Below are 26,388 nucleotides of genomic sequence, written 5' to 3' on the forward strand. Positions count from 1 at the left end.
AATGACAGCTCTTCCTTTCACACAGGCCACGGGCATACAGTGAACAGCCATGTGCACGCCCGAGTACATGAGAGAGAGAGAGCTATCGTAGCTGACACGCTTCCTCTGGGGGGGTTTCCTTGACTGTCACATGCTGCACGTGAGTTGGGGGTGGGGTGGTAGAGTACACATTATGCAAGGAGCTCTCTCTCTCTCTCTCTCACACACACACACACACACACGGTCACACACACACACACATACGCGTGCACACACACACAAGCACACACGTAATATTCATCACAGAAGGTGCTGCCTTTGCGGCTGCAGCTCTCGCTTCGGCTCCCCTTTTGCTGCATCACAGAGAGTAATGGGCTGGAAGATGGCTGTTACAAGGGCTGATGGCATCGTGGTGTCTGGAATAATCAACGCCTCCTCTTCCTCCGTATCGCAGACTGTGTGCGCTCAACACAACGAGAGCCCGGGTTGTGGTGGATGTGCATGGGTCAATCTGATATGATTCGCAGGAGGGGGGGGCATTGTTGTACTCTGACATTACCACACATTTGGCTAAATCGTTGAAACCAAGTTGCAAAGGAGTGAAATGGAAATGTGAGTTTTTCCCCCCGCTGTTGAGGAGAGAGAATAGGTGTGTAAAGGGGGGGGGCTTGTGGTTCTCAACCAAGCGGCAAATCCCCCCCCCCAGCTAGCCACTTCCCTCTTATGTCGTAGGTGGTAAAAAAAAGAAAAGGGATTTTGTTGAAAGTGTCGCTTCATTTTTGTTTTACAAAAAAAAAAAAACCAATGTTAACCGTATGTCACAACCCCCCCCCTATTCGTTGATTATATTTAATTAATAAACGCCTTGTATGTAGGTCATTTTGTTTTCCAAATAGATATTTTGTCATTGAAAATTCAAATATTTATACTGTGCAATTAATCACTCGGCCAGCTGAGGGAGCTAGCGAGGTGAGGGAGCGAGAGAGGGAGAGCGAGAGAGAGGGGAGTGGGCGGCGGACGGGGGGTGTGTTCACAGCGATAATTTAAAAATCCCACTCAGTACACATGCGCATCGATTTGAAGAGAATACGCCATATTGAATACCCGTAGGAATCTGCTAGCGTTTTTTTTTCCTCCAGCTAGCGGTGTTAGGGGGGGGTCCACTTTATCAATGGTCCTAACGTTAACGTTTCGTATTCCTCTATTTCGTAATTCGGATCGCGTAGTTAACCTTCCCCCCCTCCCCCTCCCTCCCTCCCTCCCCCGGGCCGGTTATCACGGGCGGGCTCGTTTAAGACACTCGGAGAGGTTCACCGAAAATAGAAGTTGAATGGATCCGAGGGTGGCTTGGATTCAGCCCGAACAGAAAGGACCTGCGAACGCCTTATGGATGTACGTCTGGGAGACTTCTCAGGGAGTACGGGCGCACTCCGCCCAGCACCACAATCAAAACTACAACCAGTGCGTGAATTACCCCGCACTGGACATTTTTAAAAATGCCCCGGCCGCGGCATCCGCCAAGAGTGTGTGCGGCGGCGGCGGCGGCGTTACGGCCGGCGGCCCGAGCAGCGGCCATCGCAGCATCATGAGCGGCACCCGCGCGAACGGCGCTGCGGTGCCTCCCCTGGGAATAACGCTGTGCAACGGGAACGGGAGCGCACCGAACTCCGTGACCCCGTCCGGCGACGCCGGTGTCACGGCGGATCCCGGCGCGGGGAAAACGGCGTCCCCAAAGACGGGATCTGGATCTGGATCCGGATCTTTCTCTTCCTCTTCTTCGTCCTGTTCTTCTTCGTGTTCTTCTTCTTCTTCCTCGTCGCTGTCCTCTTCGCACGGCTGCGGAGCGGACAGCCCGTCGCCCGGTTGCTCGTTGGAGAGGACTAATGGTGGAAATGTAACGGGGAATAACATGAATAAAAATGCCGGAGGTGCCAACCTGGTCTTTAACTTCAGTGACAGCGTGCACAACAATGTCAACCATTATCACCACCACCACCACCAACACCACCACCAACAGCACCAACAGCAGCAACTCCAGGAGAATCCCTCTTTCGATTTACAGCAAATGTGTGCGAAGCGTCACCAGGTTCACCCCTCCGCGCCTCTAAACCATCACAATCACCACCCGGGCCGGAGGAAAAGTGACAACAAGGCGAGCACATACGGCATGAATTATTTGCTCTCCAACTGCACCAACGGCAACTATGTGAGCATCTGGACGCCCTGGAAAACGAGAAAATACAACCCGGGAGTTCTTGGGTGAGATGCTGACCTTATTATTCCTACTCTCCCCCCACCACCCACCACCCCCACCCCTTTTTTTCTTTTTTTTTCTTTTTTTCCTTGTAATTACGATTTGTGGAATAAATATAGCGCCCGAATGCCGTTAAACAGCGTGCTAGCTCCTGGCTAACGTTCATTTATCCCCGTATAAGAGGACGCTTCGCCGGCTCCGAGCTAAACGCGTCCGCGCGTTTAGCTCGGAGCCGGGTTAGTTGAGTGTCGGAGGCGTTAGGGAAGCGCTAGCTAAACGCCGCCACAAGCTCCCCGGCTAGCTAGGAAGCTAACCGGGGCTAACGGTTTTGCTGCGCGCAGCCCGTCACTGTGGCAAAGAGGCTAATTCGTGTTAGCATGTATGACACCCGTCCAGTGGGCAAGTTGAGCAACGTTAAGGTTAAGCGACTGATGAGCGGAGCTGCTCATTCAGCCTGGCGTGTTCCCGTGTAGCGTAAGCCAGCCTGTTTTTTTTATTTATTCATTTATTTTAATCCGACAGTAAATTAAAAAAAAGCAAAGCAACGCAACATCACACTGTCGTTGTCTCAGACGCGCTGTGTCTTTAACTTCGGAAGTCCGGGATGAGCACTGGCTTGTGCCCTGCTTGCCCGTGGCCTTCTCCTGGGCTGCATCCACTACATTAGAACAGGGGATGACACTTTACAGCATAATTGACAAGGTTACGACGTGTTCTAACAAAGGCTGCTTCATGCCATGTCTGTCGGAGGTTTTTGCCTTGCATGTTTAACTGAGTCGTACGGAGCAATAGAAAATGTGACCTTAAACCCAGAAAGTCATTCCGGGTACAATCCAGATCCAGTTTCCTTTTCTCTCCCCCCCCCCCCCACAGTTCAGTCTGTATGTAAACCTCCATCGTTACGACGTCATGGTTTGGGGGGATAGGACATACACATCTCTGCCATTGGAAAGACTTGCCTAGAGGCACCAAGAAGAACTTTGAGTACTTCAGCTGTGGTTTTACCCTCTTATATTTCGATCACCTCTAATAAGTCATTCATATGAGGCATAATACATTGCTAATAAGCATTATAACAGTAGAGGTTATGTTTTTGCTGTACTTAAGTTTTAGCCACAACTCTCTAGAAGCCTTCTCGCTTAGAACGATGGAGGAAGCGCCAAATGTGTTGCATGAACTTGTGATATTTGTAATGGATGGTTGCACCCATCTGGGAACTTGCTGTGCAAGAATTTGGTGCTTCACAGGAAAGTGGTCCCTGTGTCGAAGACTTAAAGAATTTCATTTCAGCCTCCCTACGTCCACTTCATTTCATATTGTTTGATAATGCTTTTTCATAAAAGCTCTAATCAACTACGTGTTTCATCCGGCCTCTCCGTCTACTGTTGAGCCAGTTTTCCAGTGCTTGTTTTAGCTTGTAAATTAGCCTTAGGGGACACCCTTTTCAACCTGGCTGTTTTTAACCTCCATTCAGTGCTCGGGGGAATTTGCATGTTGCACTGGGGAAAAAAAATAATTCCATAGTTGCGTGCCAATAAAATGTTGCCCATCAGTGGTCAACATAAGGTTAATTGATAGTCACTGAGTGTGTATAACATCCAGCCGGAGCTGCATGGCTTGCGTGGTGCTTTTTCAGTAGACTAAAGCAAACACACCATTACAAATGCATAGGTTCTGGGATGTAACAAGAGAAGTATTAATCCCATGTGCTATTTCATTATTTCAAAATTTGGTCCAGAAACTGAGTGAGTGCAAATGGGCTTGTCAGGGTGGCAGTGGCCTGTTTTACTGTGGGGGTGGCCTAAAAAAAAACTATAGCTTTGGCCAGTAATGGACATGAATATGCCCCAGCCAGGCTGGGTTGCTGGCAGTGTTTTCACCAAGAACTGGGCACATGGGCTGGCTGCACTTTCTCTAGGGTCCTGGTAATTGATTGTGACAGTCTCCCTGTTCAGTATTTCATACTGACATCATGACGTGCATTCCTAGAAAAATGAATGGCCATGGGGTTGAACAGAGATCCACTGTTCCAGAGCATTTAACTGGTCAGATAATGTTTACATTATCAATGCCACTCTTCTGCTTCACATGAAGGCTTATTGGCTATAGCAAAAAATATGTGAGGCTTACTTTTGGTGATATGACCATGGTGTTGCAAAAGGACCTTTTTTTCCCCATTCATCCTAAACCCTAATACAAAACACAGGTGTGTATGTGTGTGTTTAATGATAAGTTTTGACTCGGGTACCAATCCCACGCAGGGTGTCACTTTTTATATTCCGAAAGGGGAAAAAAAAAACATAAGAGTGATGAAGCCGTTTGAACTGCAAAACTTCTATACAAGATAACTTCATCCTACCATTCCTTCCTGTCACAAATAGACCTTGGAGCTTTTGAAGAGAGGCAATAAAAACTACTAGAATTATTTCTCATAGGAAAAGTTCTGCTGTTGCACGAAGGGAAAGTCCATGTGTTGTATGCTTGAAATAAAGCCATGTTACTATACATGTAGTTTGATGTAGGTATGTTGGGTTTTTTTATTATTATTATTTTATTAGTGTTACAAAGAAGCAGTGCTCTAAACGGTTTTTTTTTCATCTTTGGAAAAAGCTGGTCTTCCAAAGCACAGTGTTCGTAAAGACTAGCTGCAGTAGCTAACAACTAGTGCCAGCTTTGTACCAGTACTTTCCCCATATTCACTCTGGCTGTTGTTGTCATAAACTGTCAGCTGCCCACGAAGCATAAAACCTCACTTTTCTTTTATTGTGATAGATCGACCAGCAATAAAGGGGTCGATGCCACGTGCACGCCTAAAAATGTTGATTTTTCTCAACGCCGCTGACTTTTAGGGCACTCCCTTTTTAACTTTGATGTAAAAATGACATTGACAATTGGCTATAAAAAAAAAAGAAAAGCCAAACGGTGTAAACCCAATGTCAGAAAGTGCTTCACTCTTGCAGAAGACATCATGCACATACATATCCATGCTGCAGGTTTCAGCATGGATCCCATCAAATGCACAGAGAGATTTCCCAGCAGTGTATTATGTGTTTATTAGACTTGGGGGATCGGACTCTGTTCTCTAGTTATTAATGACTATTACAGTTTTAGGTGTAAAGACTAAGTACTAACTGGAATATATTATACATTAGTCACACATTTTTAACTATTCTCTTTTCCATTTATACTATTACAGGTTTAATAAGTACAAGTCCATGTTTTGTTGTAACTAGTGAAACATTTCATTTAAAATGCAGTTACTTTTCTGATCCTACTCATGAAAAAAAACTAAGCAGCCTTTTGACTTGTATGTTACAAGACCACTTGTTTGCATTGCATGTCAACCTTTTTCATTATTCACTAGTGTCTATTTGAACGAGTGAGTTGTGGTCTCTCACTACGCATAAAATATTATTATGCATAAGCGCTTTGGGTGTCTTGAAAAGCACTATAATGTAATGATTATTATTATTACTACTGTTCAGTAGTAATTACTAAGTATTTGTCTTCTTCCCATTTCAACAAAGGACCATCTCATTATTACTAGTAGCAGTAGCATTCTAATTAAGTCTGGTTTATATTCTTAATTTACATTAAAAAAAACGTTTTTGCTTTTAATAGGCATATTTCTTAGACATTATCAACTGATGAGAATGAGGACTCCAAACCACACATCAATTGTACAATTACAAGTTTCACCCACAATTTTTAACACTAGTGAAGATGAGAATGGTAACTAATTTTTCATATAAGGGTAATGGAGCAAATGAATAATTAGAAGAATTGTATTGGTGATTGTTGAATTAAACAACAGTGGCTCGTGAAATAGGAAAAGATGATATCGGCAACAGAAAAAAAAAGATAAGAACAATAATTTAGTTTTAAAAATCCTCGACTTGGATTACTAGATATCTAAAAGGTATGCTAGAGCCTGGTTATTGGAGTAGTATGTTAATATCTGCCATAGGCACAAGCATTTTTTGATGTAGGCTAACCGCTTTCCTGCTCCCATTACTTTCCATTTGGAAAGTGCAGTATAGTGTGAGCAGCCTAAGGCAACATAGCTGTGCTAACATCGCATATGATTATCTGAAGATATCTGGAGCCTAATTTTCTGATAAAATTATAGGGAAAGCTATCAAATCTGTAAGTAAGTGGGTTTTTACATGCGTGTACATGATTGTAAAGTTTTCTTAATCTTACTCCCATCTGTCAAGAGTAAATATGACGTGAAGCGCTAGTACATGATGGAGTGCTCGTTCTGGGTTCTTGAGCTGTTTTTTTCGAACCGAATCCTGTTACTTCGCCAGTGATAGTATTGTGTGTGTGTGTGTGTGTGTGTGTGTGTGTGTGTGTGTGTGTTAGAGAGAGAGAGAGAATAACCACTTGTTTCCATCCTCTCGGCTCAGACTCCATGAGGAGGTGATGGACTTCTACAACTTCATGTGTCCTCGGCCAGAGGAAGCCGCCATGAGGAAGGAGGTGGTCAACAGGATAGAGATGGTCATCAAGGAGCTTTGGCCAACTGCAGATGTAAGACACATACACGTACACCTGTTTTGGAGTTTCTGTTTATTTCCTTGTTCCAGGTGAACGGGGTCCACTTCCATTTCTTGATCCCACAGAGCACATTTAAACTGCTTTACTGTGGGAGACAGGATTGTTTCCGTTTTTTAAAAAACACACTGGCTTATTTTATTTTTTTTCTTCTTCTTCTTCTTCTTCTTCTTCAGTAATGTCTGTACTGATACAGCATTCTGACTAAACTATTCTAGAAGTTGAATAAGCTACATAAAATGACACTGACCTATCCTTGAAAGTTTTGCTGTGGTGGAAGAGCTCAAAACAACATGTTGAATTTAACTCGAACTAGCACTTTTTAGCACGCCTCCTTTCATCTTGGTCGATGGTTTCACTTTGTAGTGAGGACACAGAACCAACACATTTGTGGCTTCGTTGTTGTAACACGTCTTTGATCTTGCTTTCTCAGGTCCAGATATTTGGCAGCTTCAGCACCGGGCTATACCTTCCAACAAGGCAAGACCTATTATTAGCAATTGGATGAGCTCAAAAATAAAGGTGCAGTTCATACCATCTTTGTCTTTTGCGTTGACACTATTTGAATTTTGCCGCTTTGCATTGCCCCTTAGTGACATTGACCTGGTGGTGTTTGGGAAGTGGGACCGCCCTCCGTTGCAAGAGCTAGAACAAGCCCTGCGGAAACACAATGTGGCAGAGCCCTTCTCCATCAAAGTGCTCGACAAGGCTACTGTGAGTGTTGGCCATCAGAACACATGTTCTGCTTTTCAGCAGTTCCAGACTGCCAGCTTACACAGTTCTGTCAGCTATATGTCGGGAGTTAAAAGCTGAAGCCGTGTGGTCTATAGTCGTTGTGTTTTTAATTTTTTTCTGTGATATTGGCACAAAAGAGAAAGGATCGTATAAAGTGATTTTTTTTTTTAATTTGCTGGTATACTCAAATCTCTGTCTCTTTAGGTACCAATTATCAAGCTGACAGACCAGGAGACAGAGGTGAAGGTAGACATCAGCTTCAATGTGGAGACTGGAGTCAAGGCAGCACACTTCATCAAAGACTATGTAAAGGTGAGACACGCCTACTGCTGGGGAGATATTGCTAACCAGTCCCAATAGGACGTAACAGCTCGGTTGTTTTAAATGTGACCTTTAGTGCTGGACCGTGTCAGGATGTAGTAATCACATATAGGGGGACAAAATAAGATTTTGCTCAATATTGATGGAAATGATGCAACTCAAACTTTGTGATCAGAATCCTACATCACCTCATCCCTATGCACACATTTTTTCTTGGTAATTTTTTGTAGTTGCATTTGTTTGTCTGCCCTTCCCATGCAAGTTAAGGCTGTATGGCTCCATCTCTCTAACAATAATGTTTATAAGCCATTTGAGATTTAATTTTTTTGGGGAGGGGGGGACCCTTTTTCTCCCCAATTGTACTTGGTCAATTACCCTATTTTCCAAGCCGTCCCGGTTGCTGCTGCTCCACCTCCTCTGCCAATCTGGGGAGGGCTGCAGACTACCACATTCCTCCTCCGATACATGTGGGGTCGCCAGCCGCTTTGTTTCACCTGACAGTGAGGAGTTTCACCAGGGGGACGTAGCGCATGGGAGGATCACACTATTCCCCCCAGTTCCCCCCTGAACAGGCGCCCCGACAGACCAGAGGAGGCGCTATTGCAGCGACCAGGACACATACCCACATCCGGCTTTCCACCCGCAGACACGGCCAATTGTGTCTGTAGGGACGCCCGACCAAGCCGGAAGCAACACAGGGATTCGAACCGGGATCCCCGTGTTGGTAGGCAACGGAATAGACTGCTACGCCACCCTGACACCACCATTTGAGAAAATTTTGTTGTTTACTCTGACTAATACTAGAGCAAATGTTTAGACGGCTAACGCTAGTAGTTGTAGGCTGTTAACGAATTCTAAGCAACAAAAACTCAGAACTTTTGGAATTATTTAATGTTGCTAGAGTTGGGGTTATTAAAGCTGGGGTGGGCAAATTTCTCTGGGTGTTATTTGTGAAAAAATTAAATTTCACTCTTACAGTTCTGAATAATTCAAATGAGCTGAGAGAAAATCAAGCCTCTGCGACTAACCCAGCGTCTGTATTGAGGATCTCAAAATCTATGGATCTTGTCGAGGTGGATAGACTAAATGGCGTTTGTCTAAATAATTCACCTTTACAAGAGTGCTTCACAACATCAGTGTTGGCGTAACTAAGGGATTCGCTGAAATTCTTTCTTTTTTTTTACATGCATAGATTATCAAGGAAAACACTAGTTCTGTAAATTACAACAGCCAAACTCATGCATGTCCATGAACCTGTTTCGGAGGAAGGAGTTATGGGAAGGCAGGGGGAAGCAAAGAAGGGGGGGGGGATTTTTTTGAGGGGGGGGGATGTTGAAATTGCTAATTTCTCCAAAATTGCCCCAGTTTTAATGATTGATAGGAGCTTTTTCCACAGGCCAGTGGCCACTCTTTCAAGGATGAGGATGTGCGCATTCTTGATAGGGAGGAACACTGGTTTGAACGGGGAGTCAAAGAGGCCATCAATGTGAAGAGGGAACGACCATCCCTGAACCAGGGGGGTTTTTGAGCATGCATAAAGGCCTCTGTGAATAGTACGCATGGCCATTGTAACTCCAGTTAATGGTCACGGCAATTTGCATATGAAACTTTATCGTTGGTTTTGGTGTTGTGCCACTGTGTTATTATAAGGGTGGGGATACCTGCAGTCAGCTTGGACTGAAGAGGTCACTTAGATGAGTGATGGAACGTTTCTCTCAATAAACGTTGTGTCCAGATAAACTGATTTAACTTTCTTTGACAGGAGCTCTTATACTCTCCAAACCATCCCCTTTTCATATGTGGCATAAATAACTGGACTCAGGAAATTCCTACTTGAATAGGAAAAGCCACTGCCCTTTTGTAATTTGTTATTGGTTTGTCTCATTTCCTAAGTGACCCTAGAACAAACCTCAGCAACACTATGCGAAGCATAATCTCAATTCAACTTGAGTTTAGTGTGTGTGCCGCTTCAGTCCTAATGCCAAACAACTGACAATATCCCCTATAGAGGTGATTTTTCTTTTACCCCTATAGGTCTAGACACATCTCTGTCAATGAATCTCTGCTTGCTCTGGATACAGTTGTAGGCACTAATGCGATAGTGGAATTCCAGGCATCATTCCAGCAAACTGTCATGAATACGGGATTCTACTTGCTGTCTTATTGTGTGGGTTTTTTTTTAATTGTGCAGTTTGTTTCGTTTTCTTGAATATTTGTGTTGGGCTTAACCCCAGAATGCACTTTATAAGCTTGTAGTTTCATGCTTTTTTTTCTACAACCATGTGGGATCAGGACAGCGATGGTTGATATTGTTTATATTTCATCTGAAGGGGCGCCTGCTCAGTCTTGCTATTAAAAGGTCATCTCCACTCATGTGCTCACAAGCAAGGCTGCAGAAACTCTGTCTCCCACCTATTAAACACATACTTGAAAAGTCAGGTCAGCCGTGACGTGCCAAACTGCTTTGGTTTACACATACGTACACACAAACGTATGCGTACACACAAACCGCATATCTGTGTTGAGGTGATGTTCCCTTTTTAATACAAGAACGAATGAACAAATGTTTTTTCTTTTTTAATTACAATTACCAAACTTTGTGGGGCTTCAGTACATTGAGTTATATGTTCTCCGCCACTGAATATCCTTTCCAATGTATAGCACAGTGGACAAAAGCTATTCACATCCCCGTGATCGTGATTTGATAAGTCCCCTTTTAAATGCTTGGCTTTTCCAAGCTCCTGTACGGAATTCTAGACAATTCATAAGAAATCCACAAAGCCAGCCCACGCTCCTCAGTGAGTCCCATGAATTGAATGTAAATTTTAAAAAAATATTGAGTGTCCGGGTAGCGTAGCGGTCTATTCCTTTGCCTACCATCACGGGGATGGCCGGTTCGAATCCCTGTGTTACCTCCGGCTTGGTCGGCTGTCCGTACAGACACAATTGGCCGTGTCTGCGGGTGGGTATGTGTCCTGGTCACTGCACTAGCACCTCATCTGGTCGGTCGGGGCGCTTGTTTGGGGGGGAGGGGGAACTGGGGGGGAATAGCATGATCCTCCCACGCGCTACGTCTCCCTGGCAAAACTCCTTACTGTCAGGTGAAAAGAAGCGGCTAGCGACTCCACATGTATCGGAGGAGGCATGTGGTAGGGAGTCTGCAGCCCTCCCCGGATCTGGCAGAGGGAGTGGAGCAGCGACCGGGATGGATATACTTTCGGCTGCTCCTGTTAGGGGTCGCCACAGTGGATTAAATCTAGATCCTTAATAGATTCTGTTGTTTATCCTCCTCTCTATTGCAAAACCCTTAAGTCTGACTTTACGCTCAACATGATCTTCTCCTTTTCGTCCAACCTCAGAAGTATCCAGTGCTTCCTTACCTGATCTTTGTGCTGAAGCAGTTTCTGCTGCAGAGGGACCTGAATGAAGTCTTTACCGGAGGCATCAGCTCTTACAGTCTCATCCTTATGGTCATCAGCTTCCTGCAGGTACAAACACGCACACACGCATACTAATACACATACATATCAATATGTCGTCAGTATAACAACTGCATTGTAACTAGAGAAGAAACCTTCTATTATACGGTTTCCAAATCTGCTGAGTATACATACAAATACATTGCTAATTCATTTGGTTGTTTTCCGTTGCTGGTCTAAATAACAGTAACTCAGTCGCTACCCCCACTCAATCTCTGCCTTTCAGCTCCATCCTCGCATTGACGCCAGGAACCCCAATGAGAACCTGGGTGTCCTGCTCATTGAGTTCTTTGAGCTCTACGGCCGCCACTTCAACTACATGAAAACAGGCATCCGCATTAAGAATGGTGGCGCCTACATGGCCAAGGAGGAGATCATGAAGGCTATGAACAACGGTTACAGACCATCCATGCTCTGTATAGAGGACCCACTGCTTCCAGGTCTGTCTGCCTGTCTTTGTGGTAGTGTAATTCATAGAAGATACGGTTTTCACTCTTTCTTAAAGAAACATTTTTGTGTTGTCGTGTTGTTATTCTATGTTAAGTACACAGAGAGCCATGAAACCGGAGTCAACTTACATGTATGTGCAAACCTACGTGGCCAATAAACATGATTCTGGTTCTGAAAAATTGGCACATTAAATATGGATAGGATTTATACTCAGGGAATGGATCAAACTGAAAATAGAGCCAACAACTGGTTAATTTTAATTAAATTCAGCATTACAAATAGAGGTCAGGACATTAGGGCTGGGAAAACTAATCAATAAAAAAAAATCAATGAAAAAAAAATTGTTGGCATTCCATGATCGATGAGCTGGCACATTCTGCATAGCAAGCTACGTCACTGCATAAGTGAAAACATATTTTAAAGGTATGGTGGGTGGGTGCTGCATCCAATAAAGTGTCTTTGAATTGTGTCAACAAAGACGGCGCTCTGTAAAATGTGCAAAGCCAAACTCACCTTGCATGGGAGCGCAACAGTAATGAGCCAACACCAAAGCGAGCTGCTTTTAATGCAGATCAAATGAATTTGTGTAAATGGCATGAGTACACTGTCAGATGGAGGGGCTACCTGTCAAACTGACAAAAGGAAAAAATAAATAAATGGGAGCCACCACTCAGCAGTGCACATATACACACAAGGATACATACACAGAGAACGGGATGAACATCTTCGGCTCTCTCTCTCTTGCCATCTTGGTGTCAATACATTGACGTGTGCAGTAGAGCCTCTACCAGGTGCAAGTGTTTTAGAATAAAACACTTTTATTTGATGCTGGAAATTAACTTTTTTTTAATCTAACTGAATCGCTAAATCAAAGGAATTGTCATCAGATTAATAGATTACCAAACTCAATCATCAGGTGCAGCCCTATATGGTATTGATGCCAAGTGTCAAAATGGCTGACTTTAAGTTAAAAGCAGTCATGTGATTGGCCCACTTTATACACTATTTGCAAACCAAATTTGACACTAAGTAATGCAGGGATGGGCAACATGATCCAGAAGGGGTGCAGGTCTTTGTTCCAGTCAAGCAGTTACACACCTGATTCCATTAGTCAACCAATACTCTTTGCTAAGGACCTTGACTTGTAGACTCAGGTGTGTAACTGCTTGGTTGGAACAAAGACCTGCACACACACTGGCCCTTTCTGGATCATGTTGCCCATATGCATGCTCAATAATCCAGGTGAGAGAAATGTTTCAGCACTTGTCTAAGTGACCTCTTCAGTCTCAACTGACTGCAGGTGTCCCCACCCTTATAAACAATACATCTGCATAACGACCAAAACCAACGATCAGTTTCATTTGCAAATATGGGTGTGACCATTAACTAGAGTTACAATGGCCATGTTTCCCAAGAAACCCAATGAAAGTACATCAGCAGAGCTACAGCGCCTCACCTGGAAAAGGGAAACCGGGGCCCCCCCTTGGAGCCAGACCTGGGAAGGGAGCTTGCCAGTGAGTGTCTGGTGGCCGGGCCTCGGCCCATGGGGCCTGGTCGGCCCAGCCCGAAAAAACAACATGGAGCCACCACCCCGTGGACCCACTACACACAGGGATGAGCATTGGGGTAGGGTGCAATGTAGGCCAGGTGGCAGGCAAAGGCGGGGACAGGGTTGTGCCAACTTCCAGCATCACGGATTGGTCCTCAGGACGTGGAATGTCACCTCTCTGGCAGGGAAGGAGCCTGAGCTGGTGCGAGAGATGGAGCGGTACCAACTAGATATATAGTTGGGCTCACCTCCACACATAGTACATAGGCTGTGGTACCAAATTCCTGGAGAGGGGCCGGACTCTTTACTTTTCCGGAGTTCTGGATGCCCGTTAAGCACGTTTCTAAATATTTAAATAACTAGTCAGTTAACCCTGTCCATCCCTAATTGAAAATCCATCATCGTTGACTTAGATGTTCCAGGACGCAAATGCTATATTTGCTTTTATCAAACTTAACCTCCAGAGGCGCCCGGGTAGTGTAGCGGTCCATTCTGTTGCCTACCAACACAGGAGTCGGCAGTTCAAATCCCCATGTTACCTCTGGCTTGGTTGGGCGTCGCTACAGACACAATTGGCAGTGTATGTGGGTGGGAAGCCAGATATGAAGAGTAGGGGTAATTTGCCAAGTACAATTGGGGTGAAAAGGGGGGGGAGGGGCTCCCAAAAAAAATTTTTTTTAACCTCCAGAGTTCATGTGGTATAAGATTAAAACAATCCGCACTGGAGTCTATTAACTCCTAAAACTGTTTGAACATGTTTGGGTAATTTTGCTCTTAAAGGTTTTGTTGCCAACAAATTCTCAAATGACAGTTTCTTATCAATATCTCATGCACAATTATAAAACTTAGTTTAGAGTAAGTTAAAAGGGATAAAAACTAGGAAAAGAGAGGTTTAATCGCAAACTATCTCCAATTTGCTTACAGTATGATGCTATCAGCTGTAACCATTTATGTTCAAGACCGTAACGTGTTTTCCTTTGTTTTTCTAGGTAACGATGTGGGTAGGAGTTCCTACGGTGCCATGCACGTGAAGAACGTGTTTGATTACGCTTACACAATCCTGGGCCACGCTGTGTCACCGCTAGCAAGGTCGTACCCCAATAAGGACTCTGAAAGGTAGGACACATGGTTTACACCCCAGTCCAGTAGCAGAGAGTCTTGTCAGTACCCAAGATGTCCATGCCACAAGGCTAAAACCCTTTTCCCCCTCTCCTCACAGCACACTGGGGAGGATAATCCGGTTAACCCAGGAAGTGATCGAGTACAGGGAGTGGATCATCAAGAAGTGGGGGGGCAAGCACCTGGCACAAACTGAAAACAGAGGTACGTTCCTCAGATCTGACACACAACTCTGTATAATGCAACAACTCTTAAAGAGTAAAACTTCTACTTGAAGTGAGTGTTTTGAAAATATTATGAAAAGGTTCTCGATAGATTATAGATTTTAAACTGCAACATTCTTAATCATATATACATATTTTGTTAAATGAAGTAGATTTTCCCTTCTAACATCTAACAGTTGTTTTGAGAATGAAGCAAAAAAAAAAAAAAAAAGTTATACCTTGCAAACCAAAGCAATCTTGTGAGTCACTAACAATGATCTTTCCCACACATGTTGTCCGAAGTCTGTCTCGCTGAAAGTGATTTCAGAGAGGTGGGCCCATCCATAACGTGGATGGTCCAATCACTGCTTTGGAGACCAAACTAAGGGGGCTATGGATTTGAGATGCAATGCAGCACAACTGCAAACAACAATAATGGCACTGGGGACTAGTAGAGTTTGTTGTGTTGAGGACTCTATACCATAGAACAAGTCGCACAGCACTGACACAAAAAGCAGTATGTAAGCGTGCACTGACCAGTATCATGCATGTAACAGATTGTCAGGCTTATCCCTCCTGCAGTTACGGTGGCCCAGTGGTTAGCACTGTTGCCTCACAGCAAGAAGGTCCTGGGTTCGAACCCCAAGCCGTCCCAGGTCCTTTCTATGTGGAGTTTGCATGCTCTTCCCGTGTCTGCGTGGGTTTCCTCTGGGTGCTCCAGTTTCCTCCCACCATCAATAAGACATTCATGTTAGGGTTAATACTCCTGTCTGTGCCCCTGAGCAAGGCAATGGAAAGAAGAACTGGAGTTGGTCCCCGGGTGCTGCAATTGCCCACCGCTCCTATACAATATGATGTTTTCAATGCAGAAAATATATAATATATATATATATAATATATATAATATATATACAAATATTGTTGTAACCTGTACAATGACAAAAATAAAGTGGCTTTCTTTCTCTCTTTCTAAAATTACAACTTTGCTGTACAGCTTTATAACTTCAGATGTGAGGAAGAAGTTTGTGAATGCTTTCGAATTTATTAAATGACTATTATTTACTGATAGGGTGCAGTCTGACCTTCATTATAAATAATCGCAGTCGGAACAGATAACACAAACAGCTGTACTTTTTCATGTCTTCGTTGGTTGAAGAATTACATTTTCATCTAACGTTATCGGGGCTCAGCTCTGCATCACAGCCACAAAAACCAAAAAGTGCTGGGACTCGCTGCAGTGGGCTCCATCCAGAGCAAACCCCCAGAAGCCCAGCCTGGCCCCGAGGCATCATGGTAGAGAGCGCGTCGTAGTTTGGGACTGCTTTTCTGCCCAGGCGTTTGGACAGCTTGTAGTCATTGAGGGAACGAGGAGTTTGAATCTGAATTAGACAATTCTGCAGGAGAATAACAGGGGTCTGTGATCTGAAGCATTACAGATGTTGGGTCACGCAGCATGACAATTATTCTAAACCCACAAGTAGATGTACAATAGAAACAGGAAACGGGAAAATTTGCATTTTGGAAAGGGGGGGGGGAGCCAGAGTCCTGGCCCTGACCCTACTGAATTGCTGTGGTAATACCCGAATCGAGCTGTTTGTGCGAGATATCCCAAAAATATCAATAAACTGAAACGTATTTGTAAGGAGGAATGGTCTAGACCCCCCCCCCCCCCACACACACACTGTTGTGCAGGTCGGATTAGCGGCTACAGCAAATGTTTGGTTAGGGTTATTGCTGCTAATGGAAGTTTCCAAGTTACTCAATCAAACTTATTCCAGCCTCAGCTGCAACAGTTTAAACCCCGAGTTCAATAAAAACATTATTTATGTAGAATTTTTTTACTCTATCTTTGTTTTCTTTTTAAAGTATGCTTACAGTGGTAATAGAAGAGAAAAGAAAAGGAGCAGGATTACATTCTGTTTAGAAAACATTACTATTTTGATTTATATGTTAACCAAAACCCCAGCCTTTTGCAAAATATCCTTCCTTCTTTTTTTGTTTTTTTGGATTTTTCACAATTTTTCTCCCCAACTGTACTCGTCCAATTACCCCACTCTTCCGAGCCGTCCGGGTCGCTGCTCTGCCGATCCGGGGAGGGCTGCAGACTACCACATGCCTCCTCCGATACACGTGGAGTCGCCAGCCGCTTCTTTTCACCTGACAGTGAGGAGTTTCGCCAGGGGAACACAGCGTGTGAGAGGATCACGCTATCCCCCCCCCCCTCCGTTCCCCCTCCCCCGAGCAGGCGCCCCGACTGACCAGAGGAGGTGCCAGTGCAGCGGCCAGGACACATACCCACATTTGGCTTCCCACCCGCAGACACAGCTAATGTGTCTGTAGGGACGGCCGACCAAGCCGGAGGTAACACGGGGATTCAAACCAGCGATCCCCGTGTTGGTAGGCAGTGAAATAGACCGCCACACCACCCGGACGCCCTCTTCCTTCATTCTGAACCTATATGTGAGATTCTCCATCACTAGGCTATCTTCTGTGATGGTCAGCCATTGTTTGTAGTCTGGTGCATCAGTCTTGAACCAGTTCTTAGTCATATGTAGCCTTCTTGTCCCAGGTATAAAACAAGACAGGATCAGGGGGTTTTGTATCCTACTAATGCCTCACACAGAACAGAAAGGTTGTATTTTCTTTCAACATGGTTTGGTTCCATGTGGTTGTATAGTCTCCAACGTGGTTATTGAATATTCAGTTGTTTACTTTTAATTTCGGGCGTGATGAAGTTACGAATTTGCATTTGTTTAGCATTTATGCCTATCTTTCATCAGACCACGTTTTATGAGCAGTTAATATAGGACTCTGGGTAATACTAAAAGGTTTCACAAACTTTATCACACATAGCCCCCTTGGGATGGTCGTTCCCTCTTCACATAGATGGCCTCTTTGACTCCCCATTCAAACCAGCGTTCCTCCCTGTCAAGGACATGCACCTCCTCATCCTTGGCCATCCCTAGTCAAGGATGAGGTCAACTGACTGCAGGTAACTTGAGCTGCAGTCAGTTGAGACTGAAGAGGTCACTTAGACGAGTGATGAAATGTATCTGTCAGTAAACATTGTGTCCAGATGAACTGATTCAACCTTGTTTGATTTTCTTACCTGGAGTATTGAGCATGCACCAAGACACTAATCTGAGATGGCTCTCTGCACTCAACTCACAAGATTGGTCTGACTTGCAAGGTTTAATTAGTTTGATGCTTCTTGGTAATAAACTACTGATGGAAACGAAAACAGAGCTGTTTGGCTACTTGGGTGTGTGTTTGTGTGTGTGTGGGGCTGTGGGTCTCATCCAACCATGTCCATATTTGTCTCCCATAGCTTCACTCCGCAAGGAACCCGAGTCAGAGCAGGACTCGGGCTGCGTGCTGAGTGTAGGCGTTGGTGTTGGTGTGGATGAGCAGCAGAGAGACTCGGTGTCACCTCACAGTGCCGACTCTCCCATGTCCATCTCCAGCCCCCAGCAGCACTCCTCAGCCTCCTCCATCTCATCGCTCTCCGGATCAGACAACGTAAGGAAAAACGCACACGGAGAATAATTGATCAACCCTCTTTCTTTAGACGCAATTCATTTAAAAAAAAACATTTAAAAATCACAATCACTGTCAGCCATCTTGACTATGTCAAAGTGTCATTTCCAACTCATTTTCTCGTTCATGTTATCAGGACTCTGATTCGACACCGCCGTGCCCCCTCCCTCTGCCAGCCCTCCCCCCGTATGCATCTTTCCAGCCGCTGGGCCTGGCTTTGCCCCCGGGCCTCACCTTGAGCGCTGGCAAGCCTGGCATGGGCGGGCAACATCTCATTATGCCGCCAGGTTCACAGGTAGGCCTACAGACCCGACCTTTCCAATGTGCCTGAATAAGTAAACGCCAAGGGTGTTAAAGAATCTGCTGGTCAACAGCTTGTACATCAGCTGTCTGAACTGGAATGTTGACTAACAAGCTGTCAGGTTTTATTTCAGATGGACCTATTGTAATTATAGTGTGGTGCCTTTTCTGCTCCTTCTCAGCTCCACTTAGCTCTGTGCTAACAATGATAGTGGTGATAACATGCTGTAGGTAGTTGGGACGGAAAGTTGAGGCCATTGACAGCCAAGTACCCTGTAACATGGAACGGCCTGTGTGTTAAATTGTACAAATGCAAAGAGATTTCATTCAGAGAACGAGATAACCGCCTTTGTTGCAGTTCATAGTTAAGTTTTCCCACCATAACATTTACTTTGCATTCACATTACCTTTCTTGTTTGCAGTGGTGATGGACAGGTTGACGGACGAGATCAGGCAGGAGTCTCCGTGGACTATGATGTTCGCGGATGACATTGTGATCTGTAGTGAGAGTAGGGTGCAGGTTGAGGAGAGCCTGGAGAGGTGGAGGTATGCACTGGAGAGAAGAGGAATGAAAGTCAATTGGAGCAAGACGGAGTACCTATGCGTGAATGAGAGGGAGGACAGTGGAATGGTGAGGATGCAAGGAGTAGAGGTGACGAAGGTGGATGAGTCTAAATACTTGGGCTCAACTGTCCAAAGTAACGGGGAATGCAGAAGAGAGGTGAAGAAGAGAGTGCAGGCAGGGTGGTGTGGGTGGAGAAGAGTGTCAGGAGTGATTTGCGACAGAAGGGTACCAGCAAGAGTTAAAGGGAAGGTTTACAAGATGGCTGTGAGACCAGCTATGTTGTATGGTTTGGAGACAGTGGCACTGACGAAAAGACAGGAGGTGGAGCTGGAGGTGGCAGAGTTGCAGATGCTAAGATTCTCATTGGGAGTGACGAAGAAGGACAAGATTAGGAACGATTATATTAGAGGGACCGCTCAGGTTGGACGGTTTGGAGACAAAGCAAGAGAGGCAAGATTGAGATGGTTTGGACATGTGTGGAGGAGAGATGCTGGGTATATTGGGAGAAGGATGCTGAATATGGAGCTGCCAGGGAAGAGGAAGAGAGGAAGGCCAAAGGGGAGGTTTATGGATGTGGTGAGAGAGGACATGCAGGTGGCTGGTGTGACAGAGGAAGATGCAGAGGACAGGAAAAGATGGAAACGGATGATCCGCTGTGGCGCCCCCTAACGGGAGCAAAGTAGACCAAGTAGTGGTAGTGGATAACTTTTACTTTGCATTGATGAGTTTTTACTCGAAGACACAATTTGTAGAAAGTTATTTTCTTAAATGCTGGGAAGTGACAAAAGTTTGATAGTAGGACAGAGGAATGAAGGGCTGTCATCCCTGACTGACTGAACTGAATTTATGTCTCGAGTGCCTACTTAACAAAAAAACAACAAAAAAAACACATTTGTGACTTATTGAATGCACTTTGGCTTGTGTTTTGTTCTTCCTATGCTAATTATCTTGTTCCGGTTTAATCCAGATGAGGTAATGATATCCATGTGTAATTTTTGAGTGGCTAACCAGCTCTCACCCCCCCCCCACCCTACCCCTACCCCACCCCTCTCTTGCTCTCTCTTCCCCCTTCCTGGCGCCAGGCCCGTGTCTCCCTGCCCGGTGGTCTAACGATGCACTCCATACCTGGCAGACAGGTGTGTATAGACACCGGGCTCCCCTCTTTTGTCCACATGCCCCCCCCACCCCACGCTCATATCCCTGCCCTTTCTAGCCCTCAGCCTCTGCCCAGCCCCCACTCCAGCCACACACACAAGGTAGGCGCTGGATGCCACACACACACACACACACACACACACACACACACACACACACACACACACACTATATATATATATATATATATATATATTACTGCTGGGAGAACCCCATCTCTCACACAGGATAAGCCACACTTGTTTTTCTGTTCACCCATCTCTTATTTCCTCTTTCTTTAAGTGTTTATTTTTCTCATAATGTTTGAGTGGTTTTAATTGTTTTTAGCTTTTTTTTCCCCCAGATTTGCTGCACATTCTCAGCAACTGCCGCAGCACACACATACATTTGATTTTTATCGTTAGTGGAATATTTGGGGCGACACAGCAGAGAAAATGATGAATTTCCAACAAGTTAGATGGTTATACTGGAGAGTGTCTCTACCACATGGAGGCACGGGTTCCATTTCAGCCAGCTGCCCCTCGTTCACATTTTGTGCGACCCAGCGGTTAGCGCTGTCACCTCACAGCAAGAAGGTCCTGGGTTCGAGCCCAGGGGGTTGTCCAACCTTGGGGGGGAGGGGTCATGCTCTGTGTGGAGTTTGCATGTTCTCCCCGTGTCTGCGGTGGTTTTCCGCCGGGTGCTCCGGTTTCCCCCACCATCAGAAAGGGCATGCATGTTAGGGTTAATACTCCTCCTGTCTGTGCTGAGCGAGGCATGGCGAGACGAGCTGGAGTTGGTCCCCGGGCGCTGCACGGCGGCTACCCACTGCTCCTAGCTGCACAGCTAGGATGGGTTAAACGCAGAGAAGAATTTCCCCACAGGGAATAATACAGTATATCAAAATAAAAATTAAAAAAATCACACCACTCAGCCATATTTGCTATTTTGACAGTTACGTGATTAGGAGAGGCTGAAAAAGACTGTTGTGTAGGAACAAAAGTCTTATGAGGTGATGTGGGGTTGCTTCGTAGTGGTCTGGGGTGGTTGGCCGTGGGTTCTCAGCTGCATTAGGTCAGTGCAGAATGTGATCAGCTGCTTTTCATAGATCAGTTTTATATTGTCGTTGTGGTGAAATAATAAGCAGTCCACCCCTGAAGTGTACTGTCCTTTGTTGTGGTGTGTGGGCAGAATGTGTTGTCTCAAACCACATGCTGAAAGCCGGCAAGATGGTGTTGCCCTGCTTACTGGCAAAAACACATTCCCACGTGGTAGAACGTGAGTTAGGACCGTTTCTAAACGACAGGTTTACCAGTCACACGTTTCAGTCGCCGAATCACTGTTTCCTAAGATGTAAAGATTTGAACCGGATCGGTCTGGTTTTGTTTAGCGTGCACAACTGTGCCACGGTGGAGCGCTAGTGAGCAGTGCAAATCAATTTTTCAAAGTTGACATTTTGTATGGAGCGTGTTTAAACGAGTGATGGGGATGTTTGAACGCCCCCCCTCTTCATTTAATCCTGTTCCATAAGCTGCTGAGGTGAGACAGTATTACAATTTGAGTACGCAGATTGACTCTCTGATGTCTCCTTTAAAAAGAGAGAGGACGGGGCGTCCGGGTGGCACAGCGGTCTGTTCTGTTGCCCACCAACACGGGGATCGCCGGTTCAAATCCCCATGTAACCTCCGGCTTGGTCAGCCGTCCCCACAGACACAATTGGCTGTGTCTGCAGGTGGGAAGCCGGATGTGGGCATGTTTCTTGGTTGCTGCACTAGCGCCTCCTCAGGTCGGTCGGGGCGCCTGTTCAGGGGGGAAGGGGGAAATAGCGTGATCGTGCTACGTACCCCTGGCGAAACTCCTCACTGTCAGGTGAAAAGAAGCGGCTGGCGACTCCACGTGTATCGGAGGAGGCATGTGGTAGTCTGCAGCCCTCCCCGGATCATTAGAGGGGGTTGGAGCAACGACCGGGACGGCTCGGAAGAGTGGGATAATTGGGTGGATACAATTGGGGGGGGAAAGAGGGAACCCCCCCAAAAAAAGAGGGGACGGTATATGTGTGTAAGCCTTTTTTTCCCCCCATATACAGCTTATGGTCCTTTTTGTCAGGAATTAACAAGATTACAGTAGTGAATATGTCTCCTCTCTCTCCCCCCTTCCCCTCTTCTCCCCCCTCCTCCTCAGAATGGGGTCAAGTTCAACATGAAGAGCTTCCATAACCCCACACTGGTCAGCAGTCCCGTCCTGGCCAACCGTGGACACACACACACACAGTACCACCGCAACACCTGGCGGCGCAGAAAGCGGGACAGTCTTCCTGTCAGCCTTAGCAGATAGAAAACACCCCACTGCCGCCGCCGCCGCCACCACCTTCTCCCGTCTGTCTGCACACCCTGGCTCTTCGTCTTGAAGGCAGACAGACAGACAGACAGACAGACAGAGTACCAGAGACCAGCAGCGAACGGTTGCAGGCTGCCTTGACACGGAACAACAGCCTTCAGCTCTGCATCTCTCTCCACCTCTCCTATCTCTCGCTCTTTGTCTCTTCATTGCCGCATGGTTTTTTTTGTTTTTTTTTTACCAAGTGGCTTCCTCCTCAGAACGGGGCTGACGCAGCGCCCTGCTGCCACCCGTTCAGCCCCCACACGGTTCGTCAGCGGACGCTCTGGACTGGGATGACCTGCTTGGGCCGGAGATATGTTTTGACTTTCTCTTCTTCCCTTGTACGTTTTTTTCCCTCCTCTTTTGTTTAGTTCATTATTCCTGTTTTTATTCCGTTGTGTTTTTTTTTTTTTTACCTTCATCGAGGGCCCTGATAAGTATTGCATAATGTCATTGCCAGGTAGGAGCGGCCATGTTTAGTCTGTTGCATGAACCGCTTTATTTTTGCTGACCTTGTCGTGGCTCTGTATTGACCCCTTGCAGCCAAGCTGCCCATTTTTCTACGACAGGCCCCCCCGCCCCCGGTCCCCAACCCAGTGTACACACTTAAGAACAAAACGGTTTTTCATTTGTGCAATAATAATTTTTTTCTTTTGAAAAATAAATGTTTATTTAATTTTGTGTGTTTATGTAAAGGCATTTTGTTTTTTTTTTAATATGGTTATTTTATTTTTGTAGAGTTTTAATTTTGCAGAGAGTTTACAAAAACTTTCCCCAGGCAGCATCTTATGGAGAGGTATTCGTGTGTGCGCGTGTGCGTGTGTGTGTGCGTGTGCGTGTGTGTGACAGGTCCGGTTGAGATGGATCGAGGTCTAACGTCCCCTATTCCTCTACTGCTCACAGACAGACATTGTACTGTGTCAAAGGGAAGCCAGAACAGCGAGGGGCAAGAAGCTATTTTCTCCCGAAGAGTCTTCCTTCCCTCATCACACTCTGTCCTCTAAAATGGACAAGATGAAAAGAATAGTCCCCAGAAAAATTCTGTCCCCCGTCTAAGTTAGTGGGAAGGAGTGAAGGGAGGAAGCGCGCCCCGTGTCACGCAGGTTCAGAGGGAAGGCGACGCAATTCTGCTTTCACCACCAGAGGGAGCTCTCGCCTAACTATAAACACTCCACAGCAGATGGCGCATTTACTCCACAACCAGCTACCACAACCTACGGGCATGAGTGCGCGCTCATCGGTCTGTGTGTCCTTTTTAATGGACTCTACTGTTGCCATAATATTTTCAGTCAGGGGAAGGCTAGTAGCGTCCTGGCTTTCTTCCTCTTCATTGTCCCAAACTGGAGAAGAGTTTGAAAACCATAGTGCAGGATTTTAGCATGAGAGTCTGGTTACTTACACACGTTGTATGCTGGTGTGTTCTGATATGTGTGCTTGTGTTCTCTTACTGAGTGATGTAGGAAGGTGGGGTTTAGGTGAGGGCACAGCTGACCTGACCTGAACTTGAAGATCAAGAGTAGCGGCCAGAGTTGCAATAAACCACTGACTCCAGGGACAAGGAATTCCTGATCTGCCCCCTAGCTGTGTTTGGGCACATCGGTGTGGAGCTCTGATCCAAGATCAGTGGTTCTGGTCAACTCTTGCCTGTAGCTGTAAATCAGTGCAGACCAACATTAAGGTGCTCAAACAATAAAGGACTCTCCTTTGTCAGCGTGGACGAAGGAGGAGGATGAGGAGGGAGGGTCTTCCTGAACCAAGGACCCTAGAGAAAGGGAATTCTATTTTGATTCCGTTCAGGAATCTTGTGTATATTTGATTGCCAGGTACTTCCGCTAATTGTTTGCAATGCCTTTCTTTGTGTTTACTTGGGAGTGTGTGTACATCGTTTCTGCGGGCACACCGTGTCACAAAAGCGCAAACACTTACAGACGGGGACTGTCAAAAGGCTGTGACTCGCCCAGAACACCACACACGCTGTTGTTATTACTATGCAAGTGGATTATTCTAATTATTGTGTCACCTTTATATTTCTGTTGATTTTTTTTTTCTCCAATAGACAACCACTGCTTGATGGACTGGAGTAATGTTGCCGTCAAACTAGTTTCAACAACTCTCGCCATTGGACGGGCTGACTTGATAGCCAAACTTATTAGTGAACTACAAAACCCCGACCTATCCCAATTCATCCTACCCTTTGTATCTGTATGCAAGTCATGATATGTCTCAAAAGTCTAGTTTTCTACATCTCTGTCAAACATAGGGAAGCGGGATGTTAATGTCAGTGGTTAGGTCTGTGTCGGTGTGTGTCTCAGTGAGCATGGGAGAGACTAGTGAGATTCACAGCTGGTTTTTAATCAACTGCTCAATGGCTCATGGGCAGGTGCACCTAGAGAGCGACTTGCACTCTGCGGGGCACTCTTGGAGGGGTGAAGTTATCTGCTAGCGAGTCCTCTGGCTTTTTTACTGAGACCGTGTTGAGTGCTGATGTAACACTCGGTGTTTTGTTTGTTTTTACCACGGCAACTCTGATCCGCCATTCAAAACTCCACCTCAGTTGACTCCTGTGTTCCCACAAGCAGGGTTAATGCTCCCTCGCTTAAGGCCCTATGGAGAGCTACTTGTCACATCTAGCTAGACTGATGCCTCATAAATAATTAAATGGTTTTTAGAACTCAAATAGTGGATGCCGTACAGCCTCCGAATCCTCCGTAGCTGTACAGAGAGGTATCCTTAATTGCATTAACTCTGTTTTTACATAATGTATTTATTGTCAGTCTGATTTTTCCAGCCCACCAGAGAAGTAATGGTTTGGATTGCCCATTAAATGCTCCGTGTTACATTCAGTCCTGATCCCTGATGTGTATGAGCTAGCTTTATCTGAGATGGATATGGTAGGCAAGCTTTTCCAACTTCCCAAAGTAGCATCCCCAACTGCTAGGTCTGCTTTCAAGAGAACCGAACCAGCATTGACGAGGAGCTGAAGATAAGCTCTTTGATGGAATTTTGGTGACCGGGTTAGAGTTGCCTGCCATTTGACAGAGCTAAGGCTGACATGCCGTATCCTAAGAAGTCTGTATGGATTTATATCTCTGTACATCTCAGTGGTCCCGTGTCGCTCAACCTGCAAATTAATTTTTTTTTCCTCTTCGTTTTCCCCCCAAAAGGAAGTAGGTGGTGTATGTGGAGGCAAACCCCTTAGTGGCCTTCCACCATGTTGCATTCACCTATTCATCATGGCTCAAATGAAGGAAAAGGAAATGACAGAGGGTGACTGGGGCCACTGAGATTTTGGCATAAACATGTACATGTAGATGCAATGTGATACACCCCCATTGCAATACAATGAGGGATTTTAAACTGGCGGCTGCCATTTAGAGAAAGGGGGCGGCTCCTCTGTGTCCTGGCCGATTCATGTGAGCTGTAGCCCTCAAAATGGGCGCCTAGGTGGCCAGAGGAACCCGCTGCCCAGCTTTTGTTTTAAACATTTTTATGTACCGGTATATTTTTTTCTATTTTATTTTTTAATAAACATTTTAAAACTGCCAATCAGTGTATGGATGCCTTTTTTTTCTATGAGCGGCAAAATTAATTTTAATCTTTGTTTTCCTAGTGGGAAAACTACACATTTTGATATAACCTTCTGGCTAACTTTATTATTAACCTCTTAACTCGAAACCTTTGCTTAAGACTTTATGAACATTGCTCAGTAGGTAGTTCATGGCATTAATGTGGCCAGTGTTGAGAGACTCACTTCCTTCTGGGGTCACACTTTAATGTACTTTGTAGAAAGGAATCTGTGAAAAGTCATGCATGTGAATGTCTTTACG

At 45.5% G+C, this 26,388-nt stretch overlaps 1 protein-coding gene across 1 annotated transcript; it reads left to right on the forward strand.

Annotated features, from left to right (window-relative positions):
* The first annotated feature begins 1,216 nt into the window (after nucleotides 1–1,216).
* Nucleotides 1,217–26,107, forward strand: tent4a (terminal nucleotidyltransferase 4A). Its single transcript, XM_056298266.1, has 13 exons — nucleotides 1,217–2,238; nucleotides 6,643–6,766; nucleotides 7,224–7,270; nucleotides 7,384–7,504; nucleotides 7,730–7,837; nucleotides 11,206–11,334; nucleotides 11,552–11,765; nucleotides 14,314–14,440; nucleotides 14,544–14,647; nucleotides 17,975–18,165; nucleotides 18,320–18,478; nucleotides 20,131–20,304; nucleotides 22,364–26,107. Exons 1-13 carry the CDS (start codon nucleotides 1,310–1,312, stop codon nucleotides 22,514–22,516), a joined length of 2,580 nt encoding a protein of 859 aa, XP_056154241.1. The 5' UTR covers nucleotides 1,217–1,309; the 3' UTR covers nucleotides 22,517–26,107.
* Nucleotides 26,108–26,388: the final 281 nt, after the last annotated feature.

Source organism: Lampris incognitus, chromosome 18, assembly GCF_029633865.1.
Source record: "Lampris incognitus isolate fLamInc1 chromosome 18, fLamInc1.hap2, whole genome shotgun sequence".
Lineage (NCBI taxonomy): Eukaryota > Metazoa > Chordata > Actinopteri > Lampriformes > Lampridae > Lampris > Lampris incognitus.